We start from the raw sequence: 23,084 nt of genomic DNA on the forward strand, positions 1-23,084 counted from the left end.
CTAGTGGTCAGCGGCGGTTGGGCTTGACGTCATGGCGCTGTGTGTGTCGTCACGCTGAACGCCGCGTCCCTTTCAGAGAAGTGAATAAAGTAGTTTCGCGGTGTCCGGTGATCATGATCGCGAGTGTGATGTTTTATGCGCTGTATCCGCTCTCGAGGCTCCTCGGCAGGGTTTCAGGTGAGACTATAGCATTGTTATGTCGCTTGTTGATGTGCAGCACGTGTGTCTGAGGCCGAATAAAGCGCAGCAGCTGCTGTCAGACTGAGTTTGCGCGGAGTCCCGTAAAGTGCGGCTGATTATCGGTGACGGTAACCAATCGATCGGCTCTGCAGGCCTCGCGATCAGTCATCCATTAATGCTGACAAACCAGACAATCAGCTCATTTCCCTCACATCCCAATCTGGTACAGTGTATTGTACACCGCTGTAGGGACAGACCGGGGTTAGTTGTCACACTTATTATTTTAGGTTGGTTTGTTTTCGAGCGGTTCTTTATTGACAGAAGCCATGCACAGCATTATCGTATTAACAATAACAACAACTCATGAAATATTCTCACTGGTAACGTTACTGTTAGAAAGAAAAAAAAAAAACGATAATAATAAATGAAACCGTTTTATTTCACATTTCAGTTTAACATATAGGCTAGTGATTCTGGGAACCTGTCATTAAACACCATTAGACTATAATAATAAATCAAGAAACCGCAAAAGTGTTAACGAAAACATACACATTTATCAAATCATTGTTTTGGCCAAAGAAACTGTATTGAATAAATAGTGAAATAATTAAAAATCAACAATTCATCTAGGCATGGGCTGTATGATAACCTTAGAGAAAAATATCACGGTATTGCAAGTACATCTAAAAAAATATGCTTATATATATATATATATATATATATATATATATATATATATATATATATATATTACACAATATATTTTATTTTAAAGAAACATATAGAACGTTTTGGAACAGTAAACATGTCAGGATAAATAATAAAATTATTCTTTATTAAGTGCAGTCACTTAAGTGAGCCTAAACCTGGAGCTCAACAATAATCAGAACATAAATTATTTTTTGAAAAAAAAAAAAATGTAAAAAAAGAATAATCCCTATAAATTAACAACATGAAATAAATGCAGTCACTTAAGTGAGCTCAATAATGAAAAATATAATAAAAACATAATTTCTGTAAAAAAAAAAAAAAAAATTATAAAAAAATGCAGTCCGTAAACTTGCAGCTCTCTCCGTACAACACAAACAGTGGCTAAGATTGTTTTTTGTGTCTTAAATGTTATGATTTTGAACGGATGTAAACAGTGGCAGGAGGCTTAAAAGTATAGACGTGATTCCAGCTAAATGTAATTATTGTACTACATTGCAGAAAAGTACATTACAGTATGTAGGCCTACTTTATAATGCTATTCCTCACTCTGTGAAGTAACGTGAGGGAGATATGTATAACATTTTTAAAATGTCTCAAAAATGGTCTTAAAGACAAGTTTTTTACGTTTTTGGTATTAACATATTTTTTACACAATTCGGTGATGGCGTAACATTGGGGAGAAGTGAAGGAAAGGTAGCCTCAGCCTATTTATCCATAATCTGAATACTCTCGTCTGCTACTTGTCTCTCTAGTCACTCTCAATGTGGGCTTTGGTAAATTCTCTCCCCAAGGTGACATAGTGCAATGCATTGTGGGGGAAAGGAGAATCGTTGCAAACCGCCGTAAGATAGTACCTACTTTTCGTATTATATTCCGTTTTGTGATACCCAACAACATAAAATACAATGGATTATAGTTTAAATGTTTATTACCAGCAAACAAATTGCACAAATTTGTTGAAAAATTAACCCTGCAACACGGCCTTTAAGTATTTATATGCCACTGTCCCTTTAAGACCTGATGAACAGATCTGATATAATCAGGGAGTTACGCTGCGACCAAAATGGTCGCATATGTGACCTTTTGAAATGCCATTGCCACCAAAATTTTTATGGGGTCTCAAATGTATCACTGATTATTTTACCTACTCATGTGTTATGCTATGATTTAATATGAGCATTTATTAAAACAGAAATGTGTATTTTAAAGGGGGGGGGGGGGGGTGAAATGCTATTTCATGCATACTGAGTTTTTAACACTGTTAAAGAGTTGGATTCCCATGCTAAACATGGACAAAGTTTCAAAAATGAAGTCGTACATTTCTGTTCCAAAAATACTCCTTCCGGTTTGTCACAAGTTTCGGAAAGTTTTTTTCGAGTATGGCTCTGTGTGATGTTAGATGGAGCGGAATTTCCTTATATGGGTCCTGAGGCACTTCTGCCGGAAGAGCGTGCTCCCGTATAGCAGAGCACTGAGAGCACAACAGACTTCACTGATCAGAGCGAGAGCGTCGAGAAATGTCTCAAAAGGAGCGTGTTTTTGGTTGCCAGGGCAAGACAACCCTGCTGATCCCTTCAGCTTGAGATGTGATCTGATACTGAAAATTTAGAGTATCTGCCGATACCGATCCAATCCGAATACTAGGGGTGCTCCGATCACGATTAATCACTGTTAATAGAGAAGATGCGCAAATCCACTTCATTTTCAGCGTTTTTTTTGCGCATCTTCTCAGTTAACAACGGCTCTGTGTAGTAACAGCTGCTCTACGTGAAATCACGCACCTGATGGAATTAACCGCTGATTAGAGAACCGGCTTTACTGACGAGATGCGCATAACGATCGGCCGATTGTGATCGGAGCACCCCTACCGAATACCAGTGCATTTTTTTTTTTTTTTATCAATGTAGAATTTCTATACTTCTGTGTTTACCTGATCATCACTCTTTTGTGTGTTAAACACAATCTACATATACGCAATTTCATTTTAATGAAAAATAACAAATGAAAAAATATAAAATTCATAATCTATTACAAAAATACTATTATAAACTAGGTTAGTAGATAATTCAGCAGCAAAAGATACTCTAGATTCTAGAAAAATCACAGGTGCACAATAATTTTATAAAATCTAGTGAAATATTTTATTTACTAATAAAAGTGTATAAGTCTAAAATCTGGTAATATGTACACATTGCTCTTTGTACTGTTGTAAAATACATTGATGTTAAATGTATATACATTTATATAGAAATATAAAATGTTTCTTTTAAATGTATAGCACAGTAATCAAGGCAGCAACATATGATAGATAGATAGCACAGAACAAGAAAGACTATTAATACTCTTTAATTGCGGGGAAAAGTATTATAATACTAAACGATCTCGAGCACAGAATGTTGAGCTTGAAACAAGTCCTCCGAGTCCGCAGAGAAAGCTGCTCGGCTCATGTTCATCTTCAGGTCTCTCTTCACTGCAGTTCAGTCAGTGTACTGTTTGAGTACATGAATTACTCCGGGATATTGGTTCGTTTCAACTCAGAGTGCCAGCCATGTTAAAAAAGTGAATAACTTAAGTAAATTGTGGATTAATGCTTACTGGAGACGCTAACCAGTTCAATGATTCAGTCTGATTTGGTGAACTGGTTCAATCGGTTCACTTAGAAGAACCGGTTAAATCGAACAAATCGTTCGCAAACCAAACATTACTAGTACAAAGGGAAGAGATATTGATAGTGTATTAAATGTGTGTGTTACTTTATTGAGCCTTTTCTTTGAACTGTTTTAAACCTCAGTTACTGTGTGCTCTTGAAGAGAGTTTGATGGTTTTGACTGTAGTAACCAAACACGACTCACAGTTTGAACACTGAATGGAGGATGACAGACAGCCACAGCGGAGAGAAGAGTTTATGTGAACTTGAATTTAATGACTTCAATATTAATCTGTAGCTCACATTGAACTATAGAACTATGGAGCTCAACATTAACACAGAATAGTTATATGCACTAGGGGTGTCACGATTCTCCAAATCCTCGATTCGATTGCATTTTCGATTCTAAGGTAACGGTTCGATTCGATTCTCGATTTTTACATTTATTCTCTTTAAAGCACAGATTGTCATTTTTCAAACTAGACTTTTATGTAATATAATATCTGACCTTTGTTTGCAATGTACTAGGGATGGGCATTCGTTTAAATTTTCTTAGTCGATTGTCGGGAGAATTAACGATCAATGATCGATTAATCATTCATATTTTTATAATATAATGAATTATTAGATTTTTATAATTAAAAAAATGCAGTGAATACAAAAATACAGCGTGTTTTTCCTTGGTGAGACCTTTTTTACAAGATCAACTTGTGGCAGACAGTTAAACTACGTTCAGGCAAACCGAACATATATGCGCGTACATATGTGGTGCTCTAAAGCAGCGGAACCTGCAGCTGTGAGCCGGCGTTCTTAAACAGAGACCTCATTTGTTCCAAAATAATAATAATAATAATAATAATAAAAGAATCATGTTAAACAGTAACAAAAAAAACATAATAATACTTAGATCTGACAGGTTTTGTCAAAATGTAACTCAAAACTATCCAAGCCAGAGGAAAAGGCCAGATATTAGCCTTCCTAACAATTACGCTAACTTAACAAATTATGCTACTTAAAGCCTCGTGAAAAATAACTAACTTTAGTAACTAGCATACAATTCTGCACGAGTCTACGGATTTTTGTTGAGAAATATAAGCGTGTTGACATGATCTGGGGTCAGATGCGACCGCAACCTGGTGACCGTCAGTCCAGCCGCTGAAAACACCCGCTCTGAGGGAACTGACATTGCCGGGATGCACAGGTACATCATTTGAGTTATGGCCGTGTTGTACTTATACACCTCATCGCAATGTTTGCAGTTAACTATTTCACTTTTTAAATCAAAATGGTCCCGTGACCTCTTCATGATTATTCTTTTGAAATCAAAACGGAAGATCACAGATAACCGAGTAGGGTGTCAAATATTGCACCCTGGTGGTAAAATATTTAATTGCTGCCACACAGTGAAATTCATTTAATTGCTTCAAGACTCCCACTACGCAACGCAACCGGCATTAGATAAAAAAAAAAATGCATTCGATTAATTTATAACAAATTAACGTGATCGAAGAAATTCTTAACGATCAATTATCGATCGTCGATTATTCATGCCCACCCCTACAATGTACCACATTACACTGTCAAATTTAAAGCTTTTATTAACAACATAATGTAACAATAACTTATATCTTTAGTCAATTGAAAACTTAAAATAAACTGCCATCCAGTTTCTCTTTTGTAAGTGCAGTCTTCTTCACAAAAGATGACATTCAAGTTCATAACAAAACAAACAAAAACAAAAAAAACAAATGACTAAACTAACCTTCAAATATTACGACGTATCTATTTAAAAGATTAAAGATAAAACACTTGTTAAACACTTCACTGTCATTCATTTAGATATATATATATATATATATTTGTATGTATGTACAGTATGTGTGTGTGTGTGTGTGTGTTCATCATTACAGTGTGTAAAATATGTGTATCTCTTATTACAAGACTGCAATCACTAGCAATCAGAAGAATTCCAGTTAATCAAGTATCTACAAAACATCTACTCTATAAACAATGCATTAAATTACATTAAAGACAAAAATAAATTAAACAAGCAAAAGAAATTATTACTTGCATGTATCTGGTCCACTGATGAAGTCATGGGTCAAGTCAAGTTAATTATTACTCATTTTCTAACAGGCGTCGAATACTGACTTTAGGAAAAGGGGAATAACCAATGACATTTGAGATAACAACTAAAACAGCAAGCCCCGCCCCACGACTGACAAAAATAAAATTGTTCGCGCGAGCAGAGGTGAGATGATCGAGCGCGAGGATGTGGGGAATGAGCATGCGCGCGCGAGGGATTTTTTTGCGCGCAGAGAACATGTCACGCGTGCGCGGGAGTTTGAAATGAGCTCGCGTGCTCCCGTTTCTTCGCATCCGATTCAGTTTTCCTCTCGCGGAAGCCATATTGCGCGCGCGCCAGCATCAGTTGAATGCTCGGTTATTTTTGTCATTGATTTGCCGTCATACAACATGGGGGCATGGCAGCATCGACGATTCCATTTTTTAATTCGAAGTTTGAGACTGGGACTTAATTTCGATCGATTTCGATTTAAAATCGAAATCGTGACACCCCTAATATGCACAATATCAGATTTGGATCTGTCTCGTCTGACCGATGCCCGATCCACAGAAAATGCCAGTATCGGAGCCGATACCAATCCAGAGTATTGTATCGATGCATCCCTAGTCTAAAACACACGATCTCAGCGCGATAAACATGATAATCAGAACCAAAACAGATGTCTTTAGAAGGTTATGACGCAGCTCTATTTTGGAAAAGGGAGCAGGGAGCAGCAGTCTTTTTTGCATTTAAAGAGAAGGCACAAAAAGCAGCGTTTCTGCTTCCACTCAAAATATGCATTTTTAAGATGATGTAATAAATGATCAGAGAGGTATTTTTAGCTGAAACTTTTACAGACACATTCTGGGGACACCAGAGGGGCATAATATATCACCTTTAAATAACTCACATATGAAAGGGGGAAATTGTATGTATTCGGATGGACTTTGTTTGGTATTTGTGTCAGAAGTGCACTAGGGATGGAGTCAACTTTTTTTATTATTTATTTATTTGTGGTAACTGTAGTTTTTGAGTTCCAGTAAATTCAGAAAATGTTTATTTTTCCAAATAGATCTGTGACTTCTATATTTTGTCTCTCCACAGAATTGTGGCACAAGGCTCCATCTGTGTACGTTAATGGCAAAGAGGTTTGGGATGGTGGTGGTGCTCTTTCTGGACAGCAGCAGACAGGCCTGTTACTGCAGTGGGACAGCACTGTAAAAACATCCACCGGTCCTGATCCAGACCACACGGACACTGAGAGTCCTCACGGAGTGCTGGGAGATCTACTGGAGCTCAAAAAGAGACCAGAGGAGTTGGACGAGGAGGAAATGCATAAAGATGTGCACAAACCACTGCATTACGTCAATCAGATGGAAGCTCCTGCGGCATCTGTGAGTGATGGAAACACTGGTGTGAGAGCGTGTCGGTGGTCAGAGAGGACACACAGTGACATAAACCTCTCAGAATCAGTGCTAGAAGAAACAACCGATGGAGATCCTGTGAAGAATGAGTCTGTGTTTCCCAATATTGAGTTTCAGAGACACTCAGACATTGATAATATGCTCTCTGCATTCAACCAGCTTGGTGTATTTGATGACCGTGAGGTGGATTCATCGATGTCAGATGGATTCACTCATCCCAGCGCTGATATCTTCCTGGGGTTTGATTCTGACGCTGGGAATGAAGCCCTTGGCAGCCCAGTGTTTGATTTGGCAGCCTTGCTTGCAGACTCTCAGCAGGTCCAGACACCAGTGGAGCCCATTGGTTGGCATTTTCCTGTAGGCCTCGGGCTCTCACAGATGTGTTATTGCCCTTATGTGCAGTTTCCAGACGTCAGCTACTATCCTGCTCTTCAGGACAATATTGAAGGTGCGAATCCTTGATTTACCAAAAATATACACTGCACAAATACCTGACAAAAGTTTGGTCCTTTTGATCAAATGGTTTATGCTTCAATTATTGAAATTAGTTTTTACATATAAATTGTGAAATTTTAAAAATCTGCAGGGAAACCCAGTGTTTTTCATGCACTGGTCAATTTTAAGATTTTGGTCTGTTTTGCTCCTATAACATGTCTTATTTTAGACTAGTGAGAAAAAAACAGACAAAATACACTTTTAAGTGTTTATTTTATTGCAGATGATCTGTTTTTTATTGTAATTGTTCATTCCTATCGATAAGCCCCTCCCCTCAAACACATATGAGCCAATGGCATTTGAGCATCAGCTGCATGGGGCGCACAACTTGGACATCTTTAGGTTTCAGCGCCATAGAGAAACATTGGAAGATGCAAATCTTTCATCAGTTTGGTGTTTTTGGTACAAAAATGGCAAAACTATGTGCCTTGGGTAATTATAACACTGATTCCAGGTATCCTGAGAGGGTGGGCAATAAACTTACTTTATTCCTTTTCCTAAACCCAAATAGGACCGATCAATATGTCCCTAAGCATTCAACTCCAATCCCAATGAAGACGAAAACGTATACGCTCATTACTTCATATGCTCATTAAGTATAAATTTGTTAATGTCATATTGTGCTGCAAGGTATCTCCGGCGAAACTAGCTTATGTTAAAGTTAGTTAGCTAACTGTTCTCACTTCATGTAGATCAACAACACACAAATGAAGCTCTACATTTCAGTGCCTCTCCATATTAAACTGGTTAAATGTACATTTGTTTAATCTTACCCTGCAGTACATGAACCGTGTTGATCCTGGATTTTATCTTTTAATTTTAGTAAAACTCAAATAGTCAGAATTATTACATTTCATCATAGAAAAATTGGGTTGTTAAAATTTTTACAGATGTGAATTTTTCTGATAAATAACAATTTTATATCTATATCCTTTAGATAACTCAAGCTACATTCAAATGTGCGTTTCTTATTGAAACAAAAAAAAAAAAATCATATTAATACTTCAGCCTGCACTGCGAAAAGTGCTGAGGATACACGTCGTCAAAGTCAGGCAACACAAACCTGTTTTATGATTTGAAACAAAATCACTCATATGTCATGTTTCTATTAAGGTATTCATTTTGTTAATTTTGAAAAATATCTGGAATAATGTAAGAATTAAAAAATGTGAAGTATTTGTCATGCTCTGGCCATAAAGAGAAGTTTAAAACCACAGTTTAAGGGTTTCTATAGCTTTCACCTGGAAGTAAAAAATCTGCCTTTAAACTTTTTTAAGAAATACAGATTTGGAATTTATCGTGATGATTATCAGTATCGACTGATATAAAAATTTTTCTTGTGATAATTTGTTTGGCCATATTGCCCAACCCTTGCCCTAGGGTCAGCTGTGTGCCACTGCGTCCATGCTAAGGAGGGCCTTGGTCAGGGTATTCCACAGTGGACAATGAGAGAAAAATGCCCTGGCAAATTATATATGCTACTGTCGCTGTGTTGTCAGTCTAGATCCACACGTGCTTGCCCTGGATAAATGGCCAAAACCTCCTCAGGGCTAGTACTACAACCAACAACTCGAGTCAGTTGATATCCCCAGTACAGGGATGGCCCTGTTTTCCTGGTTGCTATCCACTGTATAGCTCTTTCAGAGAAATTTGCAGAAATAACCTCCTCAAGATCACAGCTGAAGCACTTGGGGAACTCCTCGGACTTAACTCTGCAGTTGGGAGAGAGACAGAGCTGAAGTTTGTGCTGAAGTTTGCAGTGGAGAGACGTAACTGGAATCTGCTTCTTTTTCTGCAAACGAGACCTGAAGATTCAGCTCCAAAGAACAAAGTTGAATGAGAAATTCCAGTTGCCAACTTTCATTGGCCTTTTCTGAATGCATCAGTGTTTGGGGCTCCCAACAGTGACCCCGAGTGTATGTCATCCTACGCAACAGTTATTTTAAATTGTAATAACTATTCATAGTATAAGTGTCTTTAATGTATTCAAAGATGAGATGTGAATAAATGTCTGACTGGTAATTTAAGTTACATCTTATGTTATATAATTGTTTTCCCATGTCAAAGTGATGTGGCGGGTGTGGGAGGACCTTAGTGAGACCCACACCAGCACTTGTGCAGACACAGCTGCTGTGTTTGACTTCAGCATCATGTCTTACAACATCCTGGCTCAGGATCTGCTAGAAGCGAATCCACAGCTGTACACACACTGTCCAGAGGAAGTGTTAGTGTGGGACCAGCGGCTCCGGAGCATCCTGAAGGAGCTCCAGATCTGGGAACCTGACGTAAGGCGATGTCCAACCCAAAAGATAGAATTATAACTTCTGTTGATTCTTAGCAATATCATTATTTCCTCTTTTGTACAGATTATTTGTCTTCAGGAAGTGCAAGAAGATCACTTCCTAGAGCAGATCTATCCTGTCCTGACTGACATGGGTGAGGAACAGAGCATAAACAGCTGCCAGTATTATTCTGGGAACATGTGATGAACCTGCTACTGATATGAGCGCACTTAAAAAAATAAAAAAATGACCCAATGCTAGATAAAGACACATCAAGTCAAAGTGGGTGATAATATAGTTCACATTTTGTGAGGAAGGATACAAGCAATCAAGCAGTTGAGATTTGCTGTATAATATATATTGCTTCAAATAAGTGTACTTTATGTATGCAGATAAAGTTGGATATGCTTATACAGGTGCTGGTCATATAATTAGAATATCATCAAAATGTTGATTTATTTCACTAAATCCATTAAAAAAATGAAACTTGTATATTATATTCATTCATGTTCACACAGATGTATATTTCAAATATTTATTTCTTTTAATTTTGATGATTATAACTGACAATTAAGGAAAATCCCAAATTCAGTATCTCAGAAAATAAGAATATTGTGAAAAGGTTCAATATTGAAGACACCTGGTGCCACACTCTAATCAGCTAATTAACTCAAAACACCTGCAAAGCCTTTAAATAGTCTCTCAGTCTAGTTCTGTAGGCTACACAATCATGGGGAAGACTGCTGAATTGAAAGTTGTCCAAAAGATGACCATTGACACCTTGCACAAGGAGGGCAAGACACAAAAGGTCATTGCAAAAGAGGCTGGCTGTTCACAGAGCTCTGTGTCCAAGCACATTAATAGAGAGGTGAAGGGAAGGAAAATATGTGGTAGAAAAAAGTGCACAAGCAATAGAGATAACCGCACCCTGGAGAGGATTGTGAAACAAAACCCATTCAAAAACGTGGGGGAGATTCACAAAGAGTGGACTGCAGCTGGAGTCAGTGCTTCAAGAACCAAGGGTCCCAGAGTCTGGAGGAAGAGAGGAGAGGCACACAATCCACGTTGCTTGAGGTCCAGTGTAAAGTTTCCTCAGTCAGTGATGGTTTGTGGTATCTTGTCATCTGCTGGTGTTGGTCCACTGTGTTTTCTGAGGTCAAAGGTCAACGTAGACGTATACCAGGAAGTTTTAGAGCACTTCATGCTTCCTGCTGCTGACCAACTTTATGGAGATGCAGATTTCATTTTCCAGCAGGACTTAGCACCTGCACACAGTGCCAAAGTTACCAGTACCTGGTTTAAGGAGCATGCTATCCCTGTTATTAATTGGCCAGCAAACTCACCTGACCTTAACTCCATAGAAAATCTATGGGGTATTGTGAAGAGGAAGATGGAATATGCCAGACCCAAAAATGCAGAAGAGCTGAAGGCCACTATCAGAGCAACCTGGGCTCTCATAACACCTGAGCAGTGCCACAGACTGATCGACTCCATGCTACGCCGCATTGCTGCAGTAATTCAGACAGAAGGAGCCCCAACTAAGTATTGAGTGCTGTACATGCTCATACTTTTCATGTTCATACTTTTCAGTTGGCCAAGATCTCAAAAAATCCTTTATTTGTATTGGTCTTAAGTTATATTCTAATTTTCTGAGATACTGAATTTGGGATTTTCCTTAGTTTACAGTTATAATCATCAAAATTAAAAGAAATAAACTTGAAATATATCAGTCTGTGTGTATTGAATGAATATAATATACAAGTTTAACTTTTTTAATGGAATTATTATAATAAATCAACTTTTTGAGGATATTCTATTTATATGACCAGCACCTGTAGTATTTGTATAATTTATTTAGTGTCCTGTATTGTAAACCTAGTAATAAATTGCATTCCATGCTTTCAAATGCAGTATGAAAAGGGTACAACAAATCAGACATAATTTTAATTTTGTATTTGTTAAGTCATCAAATCCAAATGCAAGTTTTAACATGCAAGACTGGAAATAAGATTTGAGAGCTTTGTTTATATGTTGAAATCAGTCAGACTCATGGCAAGTTGTGAATTTGCAGGTGTGTTCAGATGTTGTTTCCTGTTTATAACAATTATTAATAGATTATTTTTTTTTTTTACCTAGGTTACACCTGCATCTACAAACGACGCACCGGCACTAAAACAGACGGATGTGCAGTGTGTTATCGCAGCAATCGCTTTACCCAGCTTTCCATCAGCCTGCTGGAGTTTCGCAGATCAGACTGTGAGCTGTTGGATCGTGATAACGTGGGCATCGTGCTGCTCCTTCAGCCAACAGCAGGGCAGAATGAAGCGTTCAGCCCCATATGTGTGGCCAACACACACCTACTGTTCAACCCCAGGAGAGGAGACGTGAAGCTCGCCCAGCTGGCCATCATGTTCGCTGAGATCGACACCATGATCAAGAAATGCAAGAGTGAAGGAAGACACTGTGAGGTGGTTTTATGTGGGGACTTTAACACTTTACCTAACAGTCCTCTGTGGAATTTTATCACCACCGGACAGCTGTACTACCACGGGTTACCTGCCTGGATGGTGAGTGACCCGGTTACAGTCTTATACGACAGCAGGACAAACAGCGGTCCTACATTTACATACTGAAAACCCAACACAGTCACTACTTTGTTCATCAGAATGAACTAACAGTATTCTGGAAATCAGACAATTAATTTACCAATATGAAACATCTAATTTATTATCAATATAAAACATTTAATTTATCAATATTAGCGGCATATACTCTGTAGACTGAATAGGAATGTTGGACAAGTCTAGTCTATTTGTATAGAAACATGTAAACATCGTTTTTTTTCCGTTATGAGATTTAAATATCAGTTGTTTTTGTTATATTAAGTGATTTAAACATCGGCCAGGCTTGTTCTAGTAAAAGATTAAAATATTAGTTGCTTTGTTATATCATGTGATTTAAATATCAGTCTGTTTTGTTCTACTAAGAGATTTAAATATTAGTCTCTTTTGTTGTATTAAGAGATTTAACTATCTGTTGTTTTGTTTTGTTTTATTACGATATTTAACTATTGATCGGTTTTGTTCTGTTGAGAGATTTGAATATCTAGTGTTTTTGTATTAAGAGTTTTAAATATTGGTTTTGTTCTAAGAAGTTGTCAAAAATATGTTAGTGTTATTAGTGTCGATCAGTCTATTTATTTTGCTATTCTAACTATACATGATTTCTTTGTCATTTTATTTGATAATTACCTTTCAGTTCTTCCCGCTGTTGTCTGTAGCACATCACCTGAACATCACTGATAAATGACATCAGACAGTAAGATGCCATACTGTACTGTGTGATGGTAGAAATGTGTTATCCATTAGTGATTCAGCTTTACTTATATGGCTGAGATCAGTACATAAATATAGAGCATTGCACAACAAAAGACATTCAGATTCTTTCAGCTATTTTTGTCCACATTATAAAGTCGACACAGGGTCCAAAACTTACAAGCTCCAAAAAAGTGACAATCCATATGTCGTTTATGCCAAGTCCTCTGAAGCAACGCTTTGTAGAATTAGTGTGACTGTTTTGAGTCTTTAGTATTGAACTTAAGTGCTTCATAATGTGAATCTGTTTTTACACTCATCAAGATCCTGATAAAAACTGAAATAAATCAAATGAGATGTAGTGATTCTCATTCACTGGAATATACATTATTTTTTTTTTAAATAAAAGCCATTCTTTGTTTTCCAGCGAACAAAACTCTGTTGATGTAATAACTGTTATGTACTTCAAATGTGTGTGTGATTGGACTGTGTTGTGAATGGAGTGTGTGCTCTTGCAGGTTTCAGGTCAGGTGGATTTGTCGTATAAAGTCCATCACACGAGGCTTTTCGCCCCCTTGTGGCCCAGCAGCCTCGGCATCAGTGACGACTGTCAGTACAGGTCTGACACACAGAGCGCAGCGTCAGGTCAGCGCCAGCTCACATTTCACCCCTTGAATTGGATTCCCAGCATGCATGTGTTAAGTTTAGCTCATAGCTGTATGTTTCCAGCAGATAAACGGCAGTACAGTGCTGAGTTTCTGTGTCAGCTGAGATACAGTCCGGCGGCTTGTGTGCGTCCCGCTGATCTGGAGCTCATACGAGGAGTCACTGACAGAACACCAGGTGATAGACTACTCTCCTCATGTCTGGTGCACCAGCTGGGCAAGAGTTAAGCCTAGCCTAGTTTTAAAGTAACCTGGCACTGCATTACAATTTACACACTACTAACTATTTGAGCATTGCACCTTTAACCTTAGCTGAAACTTAATGTGTGTATGCCATGTTTTGACTGGACTAATTTGAGTTAAAAAAATCAGACTCATTAACCCCTGGTTAACTGTTAGTTGGTCTAATTAGTTGTTTAGACAGTATTAACATAGTGGCTAGATTTCTGCTACTGGCCGGTCAAACATTGCTGAGAGAAAACGGAAACAGATGAGTCGTATATCGGACATATTTTATCATTACTTTCAGAAATAATACCATTAAATAAAACCGAATGTTCACAAACATTATGAACACCATAAACATGTATTTTATCTCTCATCACCCAACAACGAATCCTTTCATTGAAGGTAAAGATCATATTATATGAATATGCTTTACTTTACACAGAACTTACGACCTTCTAGCTGCATTCTGTTGAGAAAAGAGAACAGTGGTGCAACAAGTACAGAGTTAGTTAAAAACTAACTGACTAGTAGTTACTAAGCCTTTAGTGTGGCTTTTACTTTTCAGTTTAATAACTTGCAGATGGCTGGTGCAGCCCAGTGCTTCACACCAACGTCTGCATGTGTCTGAGATGTTTGCAGTCGTGTGTGCTTCCTGAAATATACTCTTGTTTTTACAGACCCAGAAGACATGGACATGTTTGGCCCAAGGTGAGTTAGCTGATGCATTGACGAACTACACTAACTGTAATCCTGATGCATCGAGCAGAGAACCAGACTGAATGATGTGATGAAGTCCATTATGTTTATAATTGAATATCTTGCAGTAAACTCACTATAAAATATATCTTTTTTTTATATATATATATATATATATATATATATATATATATATACGTTTAATCAGAAGTCTAAGAGTAATTTTCTTTTGTACCATCATTTTTGATTCAGTTAGTCAGTGCATTTGAAGTGGTTCAGGGGATTGAAGTAAATAGTCTTGTAATGTTCCCAGACAGCAAGCAGTTTCGGCCCAGATCCAGCCCACATCTGGCCCCGCATGAAATCCATGCGGGCCAGATGTGGCAACACTATGTTGCTGTCTAGGTTGCCTTCTGTTATTTCAAATACTTTATCAAGTAGTTTTTTTCATCTGGTTGCTACTTGGTTTGATTAATCTCTGTGGAGAAACATGAGTGTCCTGCAGCGGTCACATGAGGTTCCTCACATCAGATCTGGTGTTTGGCAGGTTCCGACGCACGTTACATCACGAGCTGAGCCTGAGGTCTGCTTACAGTCACGTCCAGCCTGACACGCAGACGGCTGTGGTCAGCACTCTGAACTCTGAGGGAGGAGCGATGGTGGACTACATCTTCTTCTCCACCCGCAGGACCGGCTCTGCTGCAGCTGAAGGTGATGTGCTGAGCTGCCAGTGAATCTGATCCAGCTGTTATCTCACTTCACATGAGCCCAGGAACATCAGCTTGCTTTTAATGCTGCAAATATCTCTGGAGTGCTGGTCTCATCTTCATTATCAAATAAAACCATCATTATTATAGTAAAGTACAAATATAAAAATAATAAAGGCAAAATGTATCATTTTCAAGTTTATGTACTAAAATAACTGAAAAATTACGGAAACTACAAGGTATTGTATTTTATAGACATTTAAACATTTTATAGACAATTTATAAACAACAGAAAATAATACAAATACAAAAATACTGTTAAAATGAACATGAAAGCAAAAAAAATACAGAAAATCACATTTAAAATAATTACCAAGTTAAAGTATAATCTCGATACTAAAATATCACTGAACCAAACATTGTTATTCTTACATTATCTATTTCATTGTTATTTAATTATCGTTTACACGTTTGCTATTTAAATCATTAAAGACTGTTATCTAGCGAACAAATATAGCATAAAGCACTTTTCTAAGGCTATGAATGATGAACATGATTATTACTCTGCTGTTAAACCTGTTTCACACGCAGTCTCCTCGTGTCTTCTGTCTCTGATTGATAGTTTAGAGCAGGAGTCCTCAATAGACGGCCTGTGGGCCACATCTGGCCCGCCAGAGAATCAGAAATCAGAATCAGAAAGCGCTTTATTGCCAAGTATGCTTGCGCATACAAGGAATTTGTTTTAGTGACATAGGCTTCCAGTAAACAGACAACAACACACAGACACAAAAAACAAAATAAAATATTAGGAAAATAAATAAGTGTATAAACAATTGTTCTATAAATGATAATGGATTAGGATTGAGTTAGATGCAGGGATGTACTAGGATGGAGGGGTAACAAATAAATACGAGGATATTGCACATTTTTATTGCATAAGCATAAGTGAGGAACATTTAACTGTTCATGAGGTAGATTGCCTGGGGGAAGAAACTGTTCTTGTGCCTGACTGTCCTGGTATTTGCAGCTCTGAGGCGCCGGCCCAATGGCAAAAGTTCAAAGATGGGGTAACTTGGATGTGAGGGATCCAGAGTGATTTTTTTTATCCTTTTTCCTCACTCTGAATGTATTCAGTTCTTGAAGGGTGGGCAGGGGAGCACCAATAATCCTTTCAGCTCTCCGAACAGTTCTCTGTTGTCTTCTGATTTTGTAGCTGAACCAAACCAGACAGTTATTGAAGTACACAGTACAGACTCAATGATGGCTGAGTAGAACTGTTTCAGCAGCTCCTGTGGCAGGTTAAGCTTCCTCTGCTGGTGAAGGAAGTACAACCTTTGTTGGGCCTTTTTCACAATGGAGTCAATGTGATTGCCCCACTTCAGGTCCTGAGAGATGGTGGTTCCCAGGAATCTGAATGACTCCACTCCACAGTGCTGTTCAAGATGGAGAGTGGGGAAAGTGCAGGGGGGTTTCTCCTAAAGTCCATGGTCATCTCCACTGTTTTGAGCGTGTTCAGCTCCAGGTTGTTAAGACTGCACCAGACAGCCAGCTGCTCAACCTCTTGTCTGTAAGCAGACTGATCACAGTCCTGAATGAGGCCGATGAGTGTGGTGTTGTCTGCAAACTTTAGGAGCTTGACAGAGGGGTCTTTAGAAGTGCAGTCGTTGGTGTACAGGGAGAAGAGCAGAGGTGAGAGAACACATCCCTGAGGGGCACCAGCGTTGGTGGAGCGGTGGTCTGGAGGGCTGTTGGGATGATGGTGTTAAAAGCCGTACTAAAATCCACAAACAGGATCCTCAAATAAGTCCCTGTTTTGTCCAGATGTTGCAGGATGAAGTGCAATCCCATGTTAATTGCATCATCCACGGACCTGTCTGCTCGGTAAGCAAACTGCAGGGGGTCCAGTAAGGGTAAAGCCCTTCAGGTAAACCAGAACCAGTTTTTCAAACGAATTCATGATGACAGACATTAGAGCCACAGGTCTGTAGTCGTTTTGGGTTTCTTTGGAATGGGGATTATGGTGCAGCGTTTGAAGCAGGAAGGCACTTCACACAACTCCAGGGATCTGTTGAAGATCTTTGAAAAGATGGGGGCCAGCTGGTCAGCACAGATTTTCAGACAGGCTGGTGTAATGCCATCTGGGCCTGGTGCTTTTCTTATTCTGTTCTTCTTGAAGAACTGGCGCACATCATCTTCACAGATTTGAAGAGCAGGAGGTATGGAAAGGGGGATTGCAGGAGGTGTTAATGGTTGTGTGGGGAGATGGTCAGAATGGGTGTTGGGGGTTTCACATCTACAATAAAACTCATTCAGGTCATCAGCAAGTCGTTGATTAGCCTCAGTGCAAGGGGATAGTGTCTTGTAGTTAGAGATGACTCTCAGTCTTCTCCACACTGAAGTTGAGTCATTGGAAGTAAACTGGTCTTCCAACTTTTTAGCGTAGGTCTTTTTAGCCGCTCTGATCTCTTTGTTCAGTGTGTTCCTGGCCGGATTGTACAACACTCAGTCCCCATTTCTGTGGGCATCCTCTTTGGCCTGACAAAGGTGTCCGAGTTTAGATGTAAACCATGGCTTATCATTTTTTAATGTTAAATAAGTCCTGGTAGGAATGCATATATCCATATATATGCTCTGTTTCGCTGGTCCATCTCTACACAGTATCGCGTGTCTTCTGTCTCTGATTGATAGTTTAGAGCAGGGGTCCTCAATAAGACGGCCTGTGGGCCACATCCGGCCTGCCAGAGAAAAATGTTTGGCCCATGCTAATTTCAAATAAAGTGGCATAAAATTTAAAACACAGCATTAGAAAGCGACATTACCTTAGATTGTGTCCAAACTGGATACGAGCGGTGCAGTGCGACTCTACAAAATACAACTTATTATAATCAGTGATGCTGTCTACACTCGATGTGGAGCAGAGCGGAGCGACAAATCCGCGACAGAAAACTGCTGAATCTTTCTATTTATGACGTGCTGACAGAACGTTGAAATGGTTCGCAATGCTTTGTCGTGTCTAGTGTAGATGTACAATGTGTCAGTACAAACATTGAAGTAATGTGGAGTAAAGTAGATGATTCATATTTGAATGGACTGAACAGTTTTGAGTGAGCGATGAGTTACCAGCTTTGTTATGGATGTTAGTTCGCAGTGAGTTCACAATTTTAGTGCGAGTTTGTTTAAGCAATAATTTAATTTCAAGATCTGAGGGAAAATATTTATTGTTGCTTTTACTATAGCTATAAAGATCACGCAAAATAATATTCAAACTCACACTTTTAACACTGAATAAAGCACATAATCATTACCTAAAATGATCACTGTCATATTTTGTATGTGTGCCTGCCACGCATCGCAGAAAATAAAAACCATTTCTAATTTCTAATCATGTTCATATGTTTGGAATTTTCTATTGAGAGTTTATTTTGTCGGCGGAACAGAGACAGATCTACGAATACGAGAAAGAAAAAGGAAGAAAGTAAAGCAATGCAAAAAGATAAGGCGAAAGAAAGGGGACCTTACAGGATCAAGCTCACACCAAGTGCAAAACAGTGGTATTTGGAGAAGCTCTCAGGCATCCAAAATATCAACCCATACGAGCTCCCTGCAGTGGCACTAGGGCCGGGTACCGAACTTCGATACCTTTATGGTATCGAACGAAAAACTTCGATACTATGAGTATCGAAAAATTATTTATCTTTCGGTGCCAAATTTCGGTTCCAAAAACCAAGCGGCCGTGTTTTTTTTTTTGCCAAGCGGCTGTGTCTGTGTGAGCTTGTAGCATACGTGCATGTAAGGACCTAAATTCGCCGTGAATGGCTGTCGACCACCACGTGACTTGACGGGGAGGATTTTTGAAGATACTCGTAGTCACACAACACAAGTGTAGTTGTTTTTTCTCAAAACGTTTTCGTTTTACAATGTCAAAAGGTCTAAAGTGTGGCTACACTTTATAAAAGTGGATGCCGAGTCAGCAAAGTGCAACATATGCAATAAGAGTATTGCAACCAAAGCCGGCTTGCCCTCCCTCCCTGTTTAGTTTGGTCTACTCCATTGCGTATCTTGAAACACGCCACCTATCACGTTGTCTAAAAAACAGAGAGAGAGACAGATTTATCCGGTACAGCGAATTTCTCTAAGCAGCAGGCCACTGTATACGTTCACTTAATGCATAACTGACTGTGTTTACGAGAATACTTGCAGAGACAATTATTTTGATATAATTGTGTGTATGTGTTCATTCAGAAGCTACGAAACGCGAAAGATGAATTCATTATCTGTACGCGCATTGTCTGAAATGCTGCTTGCAGCGTGTGCTTTGAATGAGTGAGCGCAAGCTCAACGCGCGTGAATTGTTTAAAACGCTTGAATCAGCAATATTTAGAAACGAGTGCAGACGATCAGCTACGATTCGTTTCACCCCTTCAAGCGAGGGAACAACGCGAATCAAGTTAGGAATTTTATATCACTATTCACGATAGCCCATCGGACTGGAAAACACAATAGCCTCGGGACGTGGGGCTAGTGATTTTACGAGCCCTGCACCTCAGATCTATCCAGTTTGTGAAATACTGGTTTCCACACTGGTTTCGTTAAACAAAATAAATAATTATTTTAAAAGATTGGCTCAAAAGAATCATCGGTTCACTAATCGGATCATGAACTTGCCAAAGATTATCTATTATTGAACATCTCGAATGAATAAAGACTTCAAGTTCATCTGTAAAGCACATAAAGCTATCGTTTGAGTTTATAAACTTCAATTTCATGCATGATTTGTATGGACCTGATAACTGAATGCAAAGTGTGAGTTCTAGAATAATGTTTGTGTCTTGATGAGCATGTATAGCTCACTAGGAGTCGCTAAATGAACAGCTGTTGTTCTTTTTTTTCTTTTCTTTTTTTTTTTTTACAAACCAGTTCACTGTTTTTTTTTACAAACCAGTTTTTTACAAACCAGTTTTTTTTTACAAAAATCCCCAAACTGTTTACTTAAATATTCAATTAATAAATAACATCAAAACAGGAGCGTTTGCGTTGCGATGTGGTGGGCTGCTGTGGGCCAGAAGGTCCAGGGCCCCCTTTTGGTCCCAGTCTGCCCCTAAATGGCGCACCCCTATCCAAAAAGCACAACCAGTTGTATTAATAATGTAATCCTGAGTGTGAAGTGTTACCAGAAATTGTTTTAATTAAGGTGAAAAATAAAAGTTTTGTGTTTCATGTATTTGTGTTGATGTTGAAATGGATTTTAAAACATATGATCTTCTGGAACATCTCACATCTTCTGAGGAGCCTTTATTTCTTCAGCTCTCAATCACTGTGTTACCTGTATATGTGCGGATCATTTACTGATCTCATCTTACTGACACACATTACTGCAGATATAGCGCACAGACTCAAATATACTGTACATCAGTTTATATCAGTATCTGTTCTACTGTTATAAACCTCTCATTATTTACAAGCATGATCATTTCTTCTTACTGCGTATTTTTACTCAATTTGAGTCTCTGAATAAAACTGAGCTGATGTTTTGCTCCATATTCTCACTGTATCAGATTGTCTGAGTCATGAAAGTCTGATGCATCAGATCTGATTCTGTTGAGTGACGTGCTTCTGTGTGTTGACAGAGAGCGCTGCAGGACTGAAGCTGCTGGGTCGTCTGTCTCTGCTGTCAGAGGCTGATCTCTGGTCTCTGCGAGGACTTCCTAACGAAGCCTTTCCCTCTGATCATCTCAGTCTGATCGTCAAGCTCCAGCTTCCTCCTGTCTGACCCCAACTTTTGACGAATGTAAGGACTGCTCGTCTTTATCATTTTCATGGCATTATAATTGAATTGTAAAAAAAAAAAAAAAAAATTGGGTCAGATAAGTATTTAGTTTTCCGTTCAATAACAGAACGCGTGTTTGTGCGTGTGAAATATTCTCCAGCATGACGTTTGATGCGAGGAAATAGTATGCACTGTTTATGGTTGATGTTTCTGATAATCAGATTGCAGTTACCCGCATTTATGACAGAGTTTTCTATTTGTTTTGGGTTTGAATTTATATTTTGAACTGAGCTTAATAAATACCTAAATGTGCTGCTGCTGTTGTTTTTGCTGATTGAACACACAAGAAGAACAGAAGAAGAAAATCAAGATGACTGGGTTTGTACATCCACATCACATGATCTTATATTGTGGTCATTCTATTGAAAAACTTATCGGTACATAAATGAGAATGAAGAAAAAGCAACTGCTTTCAACGGTGAAAGAGGTTTGGAGAAGGTCAAAGTGAATCAGCGGTGCTCTGAAGAGCGTAAGTGTGCAAATATCCACCAGATTTCAGCTACTGGGCACAAAACATTGATGGTAAAATTCAGAAGTCACCATTTGTTAACCCTTGTGGGTTGTTGGGGACGTTTTCATCCACTAGGGGGTAAAGTTGAGTCTTATTTTGGCCACAACTTTCTCTGTGTTTAAGCTAATGGAATGATTTTTGGTGACAAATCTTATTTTGACCCATATTTTGGGAAAATGCTTTGAATTTTTTCAAAAACTCAACGGTACACTGTGGGCAAATTCACTACCCTTTCGAGTTGTTCGTGGATGAAAACATCCACTAAATTAAACTGCTGTAAAAATGTAACAGATAAATATTTTTTTTCTTTTTTTTTTTGCATAACTCTATTAATCAACCTCAGTCCTGATCAAAACTACCAAATGTTTAAAAAAATTCGAAGATTTTAACTTTTTAATTACCAAGTTCATAAATGATGTCACTGATTTGGGAAAAAAAACAATATAAAATTTTGTGGACTGGATATTTTTTTTACCTTTTATCACAGTCTTGGGCATGTCAAAGATTAGTAACAAAATTGGCTTTGATGCATTGTTAGTTTTTGTGCAGCATTAGATTTAAAATTTTTTCGCCCTAATTAGTTGTTGGTGGCTGTTTTTGCCCCATTGACTTCCATTATAACAAAATGTTTTGATTGCAAAGCCATGACACCATATAATCATGCATTCTTGATTGTGGTTTTCCCTTTTGGGAAGAGGTAAAACAAATATTTTTACAGTTGATCACTAGGTGGGACCATTAACCCTTTAGATTGGCCTGTGCAAAAAAAGGCTTAGTTTCTGGCTTGTATATGGAGTTATACGGAGTATAACAGCAAATTATAGTGTTTGTGTGTGTGTGAGATTCTTGATTGTTGGTGGTTTTCCCTGTTGAGAAGAGGTAACATTTGTTATTTTTTACAGTTGATCACTAGGTGGGACCATTTACCCTTTAGATAGGCCTGTGCAAAAAAAAGGCTTAGTTTCTGGCTTCAGCCGATGGCCGATATGTGCTGCCGATTTTTAGGGCCGATATCTTGAAGTTTTCCCCTTCATTTGCATGCTAAAATGTCACACTAATAATAAGTGGATGTTCAACATTTCTAAACTTATCATAATTTATTGAGCACAGACTTGAACCATCTCTCGCATCTTAATTTTGTGCACTGCACGGTATTAAAATAAAACATTTATCCAAAGTTAGCCAAACAAATCAATAAACTGACCAAGTATTAAATATATATATATATTGTTTAGTAATAACACGGGGCTGCCCGCCGACGTGCCTGACTTTAAATCGGCGCTACTAAACATGGATATCGGCCGATGCAGATATATTAAAAAATGACAAATA

The 23,084-nt window shown here is 38.4% G+C and overlaps 1 protein-coding gene across 2 annotated transcripts; it reads left to right on the forward strand.

The window, feature by feature from the left end:
• The first annotated feature begins 11 nt into the window (after positions 1-11).
• On the forward strand, positions 12-21,493 carry angel1 (angel homolog 1 (Drosophila)). Of its 2 annotated transcripts, none has more exons than XM_052530578.1 (10): positions 12-177; positions 6,708-7,475; positions 9,590-9,807; positions 9,889-9,958; positions 11,941-12,371; positions 13,637-13,763; positions 13,848-13,961; positions 14,689-14,719; positions 15,255-15,418; positions 21,042-21,493. In XM_052530578.1, the coding sequence occupies exons 1-10, from the start codon at positions 114-116 to the stop codon at positions 21,182-21,184; spliced, it is 2,130 nt and encodes a 709-aa protein (XP_052386538.1). In that variant the 5' UTR covers positions 12-113; the 3' UTR covers positions 21,185-21,493. The 2 variants fall into 2 exon arrangements, with proteins under 2 accessions (XP_052386538.1, XP_052386539.1); XM_052530579.1 differs by having other exon boundaries at positions 13,851-13,961.
• Positions 21,494-23,084: the final 1,591 nt, after the last annotated feature.

This window comes from Carassius gibelio, chromosome A17, assembly GCF_023724105.1.
Source record: "Carassius gibelio isolate Cgi1373 ecotype wild population from Czech Republic chromosome A17, carGib1.2-hapl.c, whole genome shotgun sequence".
In the NCBI taxonomy this organism is placed as follows: domain Eukaryota; kingdom Metazoa; phylum Chordata; class Actinopteri; order Cypriniformes; family Cyprinidae; genus Carassius; species Carassius gibelio.

Coding starts and splice junctions, on each gene's coding strand:
- angel1 (XM_052530578.1), top strand. CDS start 114: ATGATCGCGAGTGTGATGTTTTATGCGCTGTATCCGCTCTCGAGGCTC. Junction 12,372..13,636: donor ACGGGTTACCTGCCTGGATG/GTGAGTGACCCG, acceptor GTGCTCTTGCAG/GTTTCAGGTCAGGTGGATTT. Junction 15,419..21,041: donor CGGCTCTGCTGCAGCTGAAG/GTGATGTGCTGA, acceptor GTGTGTTGACAG/AGAGCGCTGCAGGACTGAAG.